Below are 12,866 nucleotides of genomic sequence, written 5' to 3'. Positions count from 1 at the left end.
TTACTCACTGCCACTTCAACCCATAGCATGCTGATCTCACTCAGTCTTCTAGAGATCACACATGATACAAGAATACTAGTTAAGACCAAGTTCATCTGGTTTTGGTCTCTCCTTTTAACATAACAGTCCTGTCTCAAAACTTGTGCTTTAACCTTATAAATCTGTCTGCACCAAGCATTCTGGTTCTTGTTCTTTGCCTCCACATTTCTTAAATTATGTTTATCTAGTTCTCAATTTTTCTCCCTATTACTCATTCTAGCTGCAGTATCATGTAGAAAAAAAGTTGTAACAATCCATGATATTGTAAGTCAGGTTAAGGTATATTGAAACTAAAAATAATAGAAAGCCTTTAAAGGAAAGGAATTCTGATATTTCTTGGATGCATCACAGAAACACACACATTTAATCATACAAAACATATTCAATGTTTTCTAACTAGGAAAAGAAAAGAAGTGTTAGAAGAAAAAGATACAGAGGTAATCCAGCGTAGATTAAAGAAACTAGAACCAAAATACAGTTTATAATGGAAACATAATGAAAGTTAAATTGTCATAACATCTATGGGTGCAGGTGGTAGACACTGAAACACACATTTGGTTAAAAAACAACACAATCCAGTGGTAAACTTGTATTTCTTACCTGGCAATGAAGAATTTATACAACCCCACACTTCTCCCTGAAAAGTGAAATGCAAATAAGCAAAAGTAAGTCTACAAAATAGAAGAGTTTCTAACAGACAAAAAAAATAGTATTTTCAGTTTCAAGAGTTCTTCCAGCCTATATATCATTTACTTTGACAAGAAGACTGCCATGTTCAGAACATCTAATCAATAGGAGCATCTTTGTAGGTGTAGACCATACTGTGCTTACCTCACCTATGCTAGGTAGTCAACTTTTTCCACCAGTATTCCAGTATTTATAGAACCAAGAAGCAACTGTTTAGACAAAGGGAAAGATTTATCTTGGACCAAGACATGTTGAGAAGCTTGTTACCCTATCACTCTTTTCCACCATTTATTTTAAACAACAAAATCAAGCCGTACGCAAAATAAAACAAAGAAGTTCTAAGGTTCCCCAGAGATAGGCAGCTTCAGGGAAAGTTGGATCTGCTAGGTTTCTCCTCATCCCAAAACATTTCTTGTCCTGCTAAATGACCTAAGTGGCTGATGGTATCAAGCATAAGAATTATGTAAATATACATATATATATATATATATATATATATATATATATATATATATTTTTTTTTTTTTGGTGGGGTGGGGAGAAGGCAGAAAAAAACAGATGGTGAAGAGTTCTTGTGCCATCTCCCTCATTACTGGTATTACCAAAAGACTACTCAGCCAAAATAACGACTATGGGGAATTATTATTATTATTTTTTTTTTTTTTACAGTGGGGTTAGTATAAAGAACTCTCAGGTCAGATGCTGGTCTGCCACAGGTAGTTCTGTTATCTCTCCAATAAATTTACAGATGTCCTGGAAGATGGAGGTTTAGGCAGCAGAGGAAGGATTCAATCTAAGGTAAGAATTTTAGTTCCGATGTCGGAAACAACTACATGTTACAGTGGGTGTGCTGTGTTAGAAAGCTGAAAGAACTAAAAGCTATGTTAGATGGTAAGTGTCCTATAACTGGAGTCTTACAACATGATTGTTAATATCGCAGTTAAAAAAGACATGAGTACAAGCAACTCTTCAAGGATTACATGTATTTCAGTACAATCTAACTGAATTCAACTTATTTGAGCAAGCACTTGGAGAACCTTAATTAGATGGAATTAGAGGAAAATTATTTGGTCTAAGAAGGCAAGTGACAGGTCTTAAGGGGCTTTAAATGAAATAACATTAAACATGTCTTTCAAGACAAAAGGAAAAATTCAACTCAACCACACAAACAGCAAGTTGTCTCTGTTGTCATGCAATGACTGTCACCACAGGAATTACTGACTTTCTAAAGTTAAAATTAATCTGTACCTAATCATCTAGAACTGTCCTCTTCTGTATTTGTGGGAGCTTCCCACCTAAGAGTAGAGTCAAAGTCACCTCAAAAGAAAAAGGTAAAGATCTGCCACTTCTACTAGTTACACTCTGTTGGTTCAATTGATTTCCTTTATTTCATGAGAAGATGGTCTTCTCTTGTTCTGGCAATCAGTGCACTACTTCATACCAGGCAAAACCCCTTCTATCATATTAACTGAAAGAACAACGTCAATGCTCTATAAAATAGGCCGATTAAATTCATAACCTATCCACTCTTCTGTGGATTGTCACTACAACACCTTTTAAAAGAGTGGGGTGGAATCTAAAAACAGCAAACTGTTAACTTAATGCAATAGTTAACTATTTTACATCTGGATGTTTTTTAAAATGTTAAAAAATATCAGTGCAGCAATATTAAGATAACACACTTAACAGCAAACTCGCCAGTTATAGAGATGATTATTGTGAGTTCAAAAAAATTGTATCAATTATTTTCCTCCTTTCAGATACTCTCCAGTGCTGTCTCCAAAAAATCGGTTGAACAGATAAATCCTACTCTTCCTATCAGGGGATAAACTACAAAGAGAAACAGTACCAAAACAAATTCTATACACTACTTCGTTATGCCTTCCTGCCACAGATTTTACTCATACCATTGTCTGCCTATAACTTACCAAGACCTTACAGCTGATGATCCACAGAAAACAAGCCTTTAAAAAAATACTTTTGACACACGGGAGGAAAGGATCTATAAGCAAACGTTCTTGCAAAGTAGCCTGCAAAATGCTACGCGCAGATTTACTACTACACATTGCCCATTTGGGTTGGGTATATGCTAGATGGATTTTTCCTCAGAGTCAATAATCTATCCATCTATTCTTTTTTAGAAAGGTCTTATTTCTTTCTTGTAATTTTTGTTACTTCCAAACAAAAACAAACATTTTGAAATATTTTAAATTACTAAGTGGGAAGAATTAAGAATAAACAATTCCAGTATTAAGAATATAAATGACAGCATTCGTCTAATCCTCAAATCACCAATATAGGAAACAAATTACTTTCTTTTTTATTTCTTTTTTTGGAATATATTAGAGAACTTCTAGGAAACTGTAATCTTCCTTATTCAACAAAAGCATTACTTCAGCTTGTCAGAAACACCCATAAACCATTCAGCGCAGCTATAAGGGTATTCCATGAGTTAGTCCACCTGCCAGCTTTGTCTCCTACACAAGCTGGAACACATGATCCAATTTAAGCCACTGCTATCAATTTCCAAGTGACAGTCACCCAGCTCAAATTTTCACACTATAAATCAGATTTTCACTGGATTTCACAGCTTACATGAACACCAAGTAGTGTAATATATGAAAACTTTATAAAGAAATCCTACCTTGAGGATCTAACTGCAGTTTAAGAAAATTTCTAGCCCTTAAAACAAGGAAGAAAACATCTGAAGACACACATACAGGCTATACCAGCTCAAAACTCGGAAAGTAATGAAAATAACTCTACAAGTTAATTTGAAATTTAGCTTGTGTAATCAAAAATTTGTTAATATAAAATTAATCTTTTGTTAGTTTTTAATTTAAAACTACCAAGCCTTACCATTGATTCTGGACAATACTCAGGTGCTCGCTGCAGTAAATGCTTCAAACGGGAATCACTCTTAGAAGATAATATCTGTTAGAAACAAGACATAGAAAGATGTAACCACATATTGAACACTTTATTCAACTGACTTCTTCCTTTTTAGTTTCACTACAGTCTACTTGTTGACAACTTCTGCTAACAGTTAACATGTAAACAACGAAGTTAAGATTTTTTTATATATTTGTAGTCTTCCAAATATGTTGCACTTTTTATGAATGAACTTTTTTTTTTTTATTTTTTATTTTAAGAATGACACTTATTTTTTGGAAGTGAATGAGAATTTTGTCCTCAAACTCTTCAATCCAGAAGTTTCTATTGAATAGGCAGTGTGAAAAACAGAATTTATGTCCCATGTATCAAAACATGATATATTTACTTAATCTTCTGCTAAATATTATATGATCTCAGACAATTAAACTCCTTCCAGGAAAAAAAATAAATCGTTACAGAATATGAAAAGTAAAATTAACAGAAGGAATGAATAGTTAAGCAAGATCAAGTTAAGCATCACTTAAGCAAATAGATCATCTAGAAGTTCATGGAACTGGATGGCGTGCAACTGAAGATACTGAAAGGCTGGCCACTATAGTTGCAAAGCAGCCTGCTATCATTTTTGAACAATCGTGTTGATTGGACAAGGCTCACAATTATTGAAAAAAGGCAAACGGTGTATCCATTAGAAAAGCAAGGACAATCCAGGGAATTACAGACTGCTCAGCCTATCCCTACCTCTCAAGACAACTATGGAACAAATTCTCCTGAAAGCCATGTCGGAGCACCTGAAGAACAAGAAGGTGTCTGAGAATAGTCAGCACAGGCACACCAAGTGCAAATTTAGCCTGAGAGCTTCCTATAACAAAAAGATTGATTCAGTGGGAAAAAAAAAAAAAAAGTGGAGAACAATGTATGTTGTTTATTCTGACATTAACAAGACTTTTGCGTGGTCTCCCATAGTATTTTTGGAGCCAAATGAGTGAAACATGGATGAGACAGGTGAACTATAAGGTGGGTGGCAAACTATTTGCACAGTAGGTCTCAAAGATTGGCGGTCTGCTGTTCAACACCTAAGTGAACTCTTTATACCACTTTCAAGTGGTAATAAAACAGGATTTACACCAATACTGTTTAATAGCTTTTCCAGTGTCAGAAAGAATCCTCAGCAAGTACACAGATAGTCCTAAACTGGGAACTGTCCACTCCACTGGAGGGTGGAGCTGCTACTGAGATTGGTTGATAAGAAACACAAGCATTTTTCCTTGCTGAGTTTCATATAGTTCCTGCTGGTCAATTCCTTCCATCAGTCCAGGTCACTCTGGATATTAGGTAGTACTGCCTTTGAGATTATCAGTTCTTCTTCCCAGTTTGGTATCACCTGAAAACTCAACAAGAGTGAATCTGTTGCTTCCTCCAGGTCATTAATAAAGATGTTAAATAGGACAAGTCCTAGCATAGACCCCCTTTGGTCTTACTGGCCTTCTTATTGGCCTGCAGGTAAAATATGACCCATTTCAACTTCTATCATCTAAGCCCAATCATCTAAACAATTTTTTAACTCAACTATCTTTTCATCATCAAAGCCATCATATCCTAAAATGGATGGAAATATACTGAGGGAGAAAGTGTTGAAAGCCTGAGTCATTGTAAATGACATCCACTTCTTTCCTCTCATCCAGAAATCCAGCTATTATCAATAGCAAGCAAGTTTTACAGGCATGACTTACCCTTCACATGCCCAAAAATGTGTTTCAGGAGAACTCTGTCTATGATCTTATGATTATGATCTCATGATTACGAGTTTCCTGAATTGCAAACAGTCCTTTGGCTTTTTCTTTTTCCTTTTTTTTCCTTCCATATTTTTTTTTTTTCCTTCTGGAGTGAGGGCAGTGGAGAAGACGGGCACATTGTTTGCCTTTCTCCAGTCACCAGGGTCATCTCCTGTTCTGCAACCTTTCAAATATGATATAGCGTATACAACCTTGCTGTGACACCAGCCAACTCTCATGACACTCTCAGATGTAATCCAGATTGTCCCACGGACTTGTATGGGCCAAATTTTCCCTCAAGCAATTCCTGATTCAACCCTTACTCAATCCTGGCAGTTCTCCACCTTGAATCCCCTCTGTATGCATAGGGGCCTCTGAGATCTTATTGACAAACTCAGAAAAGACGACATTCAGTACTTCTGCCTTACCTGTGTTTGCTGACACTAAATTGCCCTAAATAAACTGCATTCAATAAGTCACATTTTACTTTGTTCAGCCTTTAACTACTGCCATAGGAGGTAGGACTTTTTCTATCACTTGGTATCTTTTGCAAATCTCAATTCCAACTGAGCTTTATCTTTCCTAATATAGCCCTTACGTGCCTCGGCAAAGTTTCTCAGTTCTTCCTTTATAACCTTTCCCTGCTTCCACATTACTTCTACATTTTGTATACTACCTTTCTGTATTGCACCTCTGTCTTGACTTCACTGTTTAGCCAAGCCAGCCTCCTGAAACATTTATTTGTTTTCCTGAGGACTGAGATGGACTGCTTTCATGCCTGAAAGAAGATAAAACCTCTGGACTGGTACATAGATGAATGCTGCCAGGGACTGTATCATCACGAAACTTCCCAGAAATAAGCTTAGGAAAAAAAAAGTTAATTAAATAAAGACAGGCCCACTCATTCCTTGACACAGCATCCAACAGACTGAATCAAATAATTACCAAACAAAGGGATACTAAAACTAAGTTTTTAATTATATTTTTAAAGAATTTTTAATAAAAAAAATTTGCTGCAGACACCTGGCTGACTCCAAACTCAGTGACACAGATCATTTCCGAATGTCCATTTTCAATTGACTCCACTTTTGGGATTTATCTGACAAATGCTTGGTACATGTAACAAAATACAAAATAGTATACATAACAGCATATACCATATATATACATACTTATATGTGTATTTGCTACTTTACTAGTGATAAGTTTGTAGTAGCTTTTAATATTAAGATGTATTTGCTACTACTAACAATTACTGCTACTACTGAATATAAAACACATGCTTTCTGGCAACAAGTTTGTAATAACTTGATATATACTTGCTTTATTAATCATAAGGATACTTGCTATTGGTGATTTGTAGTAATCTGTAACGAAGTAATGAAATTTAGGAAATAAAGCAGTCTCCATGTCCTTGTGTATTATGGAATCCTGTGACCTCACTATTACCTCTTACATGCCCACAGGCAAGGTAACCTTTTAGGCTGTGACACTCAGAGCAGTTGAACTAGTAGTACTTAGCAGGATTCCTTAGTCCTACCCAAGTCTTTTTTTCTTAGCAGGCAGGAAAGTGTCTGTAGTTGCTCTTTATCCATGTGAGGCCTCTCTCAATAATATCACTGGTGTCCATGCAAACAAACATCCAGTGACCAAACAAGTGTGGAAGTTTTTTCCCTTAAAACAAACCTCCTGCGACTTCTTCCTATCAGTAGTCATGAACTTTCAGTATCCAATAAGCATACTTTCTGGCCATCTTTCTTTCCATGCAATGCATGATTCAGGCTATTGCTCTTGCAGGGTCTCTATGAAGAGTTTTATTCACTCACATTTGTCCACTTTGAGGCAATGCTTTTATCCTCAAATCCTTCACCTGACAGTTCAGGAAGCGGACCAGAGCATGACTTCGACAGTTTTACGTGCTGTAGACTCAAAGCAAGCCACCGGACTTTCCCTGTAGTCCAAGGCTTGCATGGCCACATTGCTCCTCAAGAGTTCCACCTGTGTCAAGGCCTCCAACATGTCCTGAGTATTTGGTCCACGCAGTACCAGAGATTGCACTGCTGGACGTAACCAATACGCAGTCTCAAGCATTATAACCGAACCTCCAGCTGGACCTCTCTGCAAGAAATGTATTAACTCCCAGACTCCTGTCACTGCACCTATAGTTGTTGGCATTTCCTAAGCATTAGTTAAAAATAAAAATACTGAATACAGGCCTGCCCTACCCTGTCTGGCAAGCAACTTCAGTATTTTATGGCTCAAACTAGCATGTCCAAGAGGAAAGCTTTTTTTTTTTTTTAAATACATTATCATGTCATGGCGGTACATGCAGTGGCACACAAAATGCAACAACTCCATAAAAATATTTTAGAAAAGGGCTTTGGATGGATGGAAGTAAGGCAAATCACTCAGCCGACTCTTTACCTTCAGAGTTACCACCCCATGTACATAAACCTTCATCCCACAAATTTTATGTTTAAGACAAGGAAGTAAGTATCAAACCACAGAATGGTTTGGGTTGGAAGGGACCTTAAAGATCATCTAGTTCCAACGTCCCAGACGTGGGCAGGGACACGTCCCACTAGAACAGGTTGCTCAAAGTCCCATCCAACCTGTCCCTAAACACTTCCAGGGATGGGGCATCTGCAACTTCTCTGGGCAACCTATTCCAAATAACACATTCCAAGATGGATTCAACAAAGACAAAATAGTTAAAAGAACACAAAAAACATTAGGAAAATAGCAGACCGCCCCTTCAGCTAGTTTGTTAGCCTATATCAAAAGGTCGTTCACAGTAAGTACACCACCAACCTGATCTAAGACACCTCTTTATGGAACGAGGGGATGACCCTGCCTTAGACTTGTTATAAGCGTCTCACTACAAAGACTCTGAACATGGTGATCATCTGCATAGACAGATATCATCCGGATAAGCCAAGATCAGAATAACTCAGAAAACAATAAAACAAACAAACAACCAACCACAAAGAAAACCCTACATACTAATTAGAAGTGTTATAGCATAATTAGGATGAAATTTGACAGTGAAAAGCTCAAGGCCTTTCTTTGAAGAGCTAACAGGAATTCATGTGATAAACTGGGAACTTCAAGTCAGTGGAACAAAAGAAAGAATTGGACAGATTATTCCAAATGCTTTCTCAGTGCAGCTGCTAAATCTGCCAAATGGAAACAGCTGTAAGAAGAGTGTTAAACATGTGATAGGCTTTTGCTTATGATACAATCTACAGTTTTGTTTACCAGTATTCAAGGAAATAAATTTATTCCGGAAGGGCTGCAAGAATAATTACAGGACTTGAGAGTATATTTTATGCAAAGAGACACAAGACCCCCTTGTTTGGCCTAGATGGTTTTACTCTATAAATATATCAGGAAGGAAGAAGAGCAATGTAACCTAGAAGTTTTGTTAACATAATCACAAATGAATAGCATCTTAACCATAATTAGGTTCAGGGCTTGAATAGCCTCAAAACATGCAATCGAGAAAGAGGGGCAGCTATAATGCAAGGGCACAATTTTAATATAAAACCTATGTATATGTATGCTTTATTTATATAAAATGTCTGTGTATGTAAATATATACACATATGCACACAAAGCTGTACAACATATATTTATACTTTTGGATATTAAGTTGAGGAAAAATATTTCCCAAGCTTGGATTTAACATAAATGGCTTTGTTATTACCATACGAACTGAGTACGAATAGATTTTTGTGGATTCACAAAGCCATATATCATAATGAATATCTTAGATAGTTAGCTGAAAAACAAGGAAAAAGAAAGAACAGTATCAACATTTTGTTCTTCATTTTCAGTTCTCCAAAACTTGGAAACCCACATGATCCAGAAATTTCGTACCTACACCCCCCTCATTTCATAACATGCTTATCCATTCTTGACAAAAACCTGACCTCAAATTTGTATCTGTCTCCTCAACTTCAACAGAACCTGCTGAAGAACACATGACAAAAAGGAAGAGGACTACAGTATTAAACATTAATGTTCTCATTTAAATAACAATAATGTTACATTTCATGATTCACACATAGATGATCATTTACTTAAAATACTAATCTTGCTACGTAATTGTCTAAAAGCATGATTTTAACTCAGATAAATTTTAAAATGAGCTTACCTGTTCACAAACATCACGGCACATTAGGTTATCCTTTGCATGGTAACAGCAAGACAAGCCTATGGAAAAGTAGGGAAGGGAATAAGACGTTTAAAAGATTTGAAACACTTAACAATCACTTCTGAACAGAATTACCCAGCTGATGGCCTATCGGGTCACTGTATCTGATCCACAGATAATATGAGGAATTCTCTTTCAAAAAACAAACAAACCAACAAAAACAAACCAAGCAAACAAACAAAAAAACAACCATGAGAAATTTTTGTTACCAAGTTGACATTTATGAGCAGGTTCTACCAAGTTTAAACTTCACTTACTGTTTCACTGAAGTGAAAAGCTTTGATTTACACTTTCATGTTCCTGTTACAAAGTCTCGGTGTTAGAAACATACAACAACTGGATTGCAAGCACATTAAGAAAGTGATGGAGAAAATATGTTAGGCTCATAATTAAAAAAATATCCAGCAAATTGATTTAAAAAAAAAACACAGAACACCTAACCAGATGTACTTTAATGAAAGCTGTACTTAAAAACTGAAATAATGGTTGCTCAATCCAGTTCGTGTTGACTTGTTTCACTATACATCTCAAAAAATTTTCATCACGTAAATTCATCTTGAGAGTAAATGCTACATTAAAGAACTAAGAATTCAGTTTCCAATCTATGAAGAGAATTCACATTGGCTTAGGTGCCAATGAATATATTCAACTGTACGTGCCATTATAATTTGAGTTCATGAGTATCCTGGACAACATTCAATTATTTAGTATTTTCTGACCTTTTGTCCATTAGCTTGTAGTGGCTGGTAACCCTCCCATTATGAATTAACAGACATTAAGGCTAGTCCTTCTGGATCATTTCCACTGCTGAGTTTCAAGTCTTATCAATTACACCACAGAGCATCACAATGAAATATTAGTATACTAAACCTTATGATCATTTAATTCCTTTTATACAAACCCTAATCATGTATACATAGAACGGGTTGGAAGGGACCTTAAAGATCATCCAGTTCCAACCCCCCTGCCATGGGCAGGGACACCTCCCACCAGACCAAGCTGCCTGGGGCCTCATCCAACCCAGTCTTGAACACTTCCAGGGATGGGGCACCCACAATTTCTCTAGGCAACCTGTGCCAGTGCCTCACTACCCTCTGAGTGAAGAACTTCCTCCTAACCTCTAACCTAAATCTCCCCCCTTAGTTTAAAGCCATTCCCCCTTTTCCTGTCATTATCTGACTGAGCAAAAAGATGTTCTCCACCTCTTTTATAATCCCCCTTTAAGTATTGAAAAGCTGCAATGTCCACAGTCTTGTCTTCCTCAGGCTGAACATCCCCAGCTCTCTCAGCCTTTCTTCATGGAGGAGGTACATCAGCCCTCTGGTCATCTTTGTGGCCCTCCCCTGGACCCTCTCTAACAGATCCACATCCTTCTTGTGCTGGGGCCCCCAGACCTGGACGCAGTGCTCCAGGTGGGGCCTCACAAGGGCAGAGCAGAGGGGGACAATCACCTCCCTCCCCTGCTGGCCACCCCTGCGTTGATGCAGCCCAGGATGCAGTTGGCCTTCAGGGCTGCAAGCACGCACTGCTGGCTCATGTCGAGCTTTTGATCCTCCAGAACCCCCAAGTCCTTCTCTGCAGGGCTGCTCTCAGTGAGCTCTTCACCCAGTCTGTACTCCTGTTCGGCATTGCCCCAACCCAGATGCAGCACCTTGCGCTTAGACCTGATCAACCTCATTAGGTTCACGACGGCCCACTTTTCTAGCTTGTCCAGGTCCCTTTGGATGCCATCTCTTCCTTCTGTTGTATCAACCGCACCACTCAGCTTGGTGTCATCTGCAAATCTGAAGGTGATGCCCTCCATCTCACTGTCTATGTTGTTGATAAAGATACTAAGCTGTACAGGTCCCAGGACAGCCTCCATCTGGACGTAGAGCCATTGAGCACCACTCTCTGCAACTTTCAAGCCCATTTCTTATCCACTGAACGGTCTACCCATCAAATCCATATCCCTCCAATCTGGAGACCAGGATGTCGTGTTGGACTGTGTCAAAGGCCTTACAGAAGTCCAGACAGGTGACATTGGTTGGTGTTCCCTTGTCAACTGATGCAGTCACTCCATCACAGAAGGCCACCAGAGTGGCCCGGCATGATTCGCCCTCGGTGAAGCCATGCTGGCTGTCTAATCAAGCAATGATATCTTAAATAAGTAGCAAATTTAACCGGCTAAAAGCAACGCCCTTAAGCCAGAAATTCAAGGTACGAGCCATATTCATTCCAAACACAATTCCTGAGCTCTGCCCTTCTGCCTCTAGTTAACCTCTTCTGAAGTATCTTAAAACTTCTCTCTCTCAGTCAGCCGTTTTCTGTCTCATTCCAAGTTTCCCCACTTTTACTAAAAAATCTCCAGGTTTAAATTCAAAATTTTATTAATGTACAACCACCGTGCACATGAATACCCTTCCTTCTCTGATAAACTCTGCTACCTCAGCCATGCGAGCAGGTCCACCAAGGAAGAGCTTTCCTTTCCCCTACAAGCGGCGATCAAACCCATGGCGCAGCGATAGGATACACCCACAAACACCTCGACAATTGCGGTTTTCAGCATTCCGCTATTACATTTTTCACACTTTCCACTCGCGTGACAGCACGGCCAGCGCGACCTATGTACTAAAATAGATTTATACACCACTATACATGCGTGTGCTCCCAAACCCGGGGGCGACCCCGCGGCGCCCGCCCCGCCGCCAGCCTCGCCCCTGCGCCATGTTGTCGAGCGGGGTCCCCGCGGCGCCGCCTCCCCGCCCGCCCCCCGCGCCTCGCCACTCACCGGCCGCCCCGGGGGCGAGCAGCGGTGCCGCCGCCAGGCACAGCAGGGCCCAGGGCCACGGGGCAGCAGCAGCGGCCGCCGCCTCCATGGCCCGGCCGCCAACGCGCCCCGCAGCGCCGCAGCCCCACCGAGCCCCCGCCCGGCTCTGACGCCGCCGGCTCCCCCTTCCCCCCGCAGCCGCTGCCGGCCTCCATTGGCTGCGGCTCCCCCGGCCCGGCCCACCCCGCCCCGCTCCGCCCGGCCGCCGCGGACATTCCGGCGGGCGGCGGCTGAGGGCGCTTCACGCCGCGGCTCCCTGGTGCCCCGTGGAGTCATCAATGCGTTTATTAATATCCGAGTTATCAATGCGTTTATTAATATTCGAGTTATTGATTGCGTTTCTAGCCGTTATTTTAAAATCGGTGGTTGTAAGCCTGCCGTGTAGCGCCACACGCCTATGCCGTGTAGCCACATGGACTTGAAGTTACCACAGGTATCCAGTGACCTG

The 12,866-nt window shown here is 39.7% G+C and overlaps 1 protein-coding gene across 1 annotated transcript in view; it reads right to left on the bottom strand.

Annotated features, from left to right (window-relative positions):
- The window catches only part of RECK (reversion inducing cysteine rich protein with kazal motifs), a 55,657-nt gene extending 43,146 nt beyond the window's left edge, over positions 1–12,511 (bottom strand). The window contains exons 1-4 of the mRNA XM_082752561.1: positions 12,380–12,511; positions 9,550–9,608; positions 3,586–3,660; positions 640–676 (exon numbers count right to left, since the gene is read on the bottom strand). Of these exons, the coding sequence (XP_082608687.1) occupies positions 640–676; positions 3,586–3,660; positions 9,550–9,608; positions 12,380–12,467 (259 nt within the window). The 5' untranslated portion in view covers positions 12,468–12,511. The remainder of the gene's footprint in view (positions 1–639; positions 677–3,585; positions 3,661–9,549; positions 9,609–12,379) is intronic.
- Positions 12,512–12,866: the final 355 nt, after the last annotated feature.

Source organism: Aythya marila (genome assembly GCF_965140915.1).
Source record: "Aythya marila genome assembly, chromosome: 2".
NCBI lineage: Eukaryota > Metazoa > Chordata > Aves > Anseriformes > Anatidae > Aythya > Aythya marila.
This window is presented reverse-complemented; position numbering and strand designations above follow the sequence as displayed.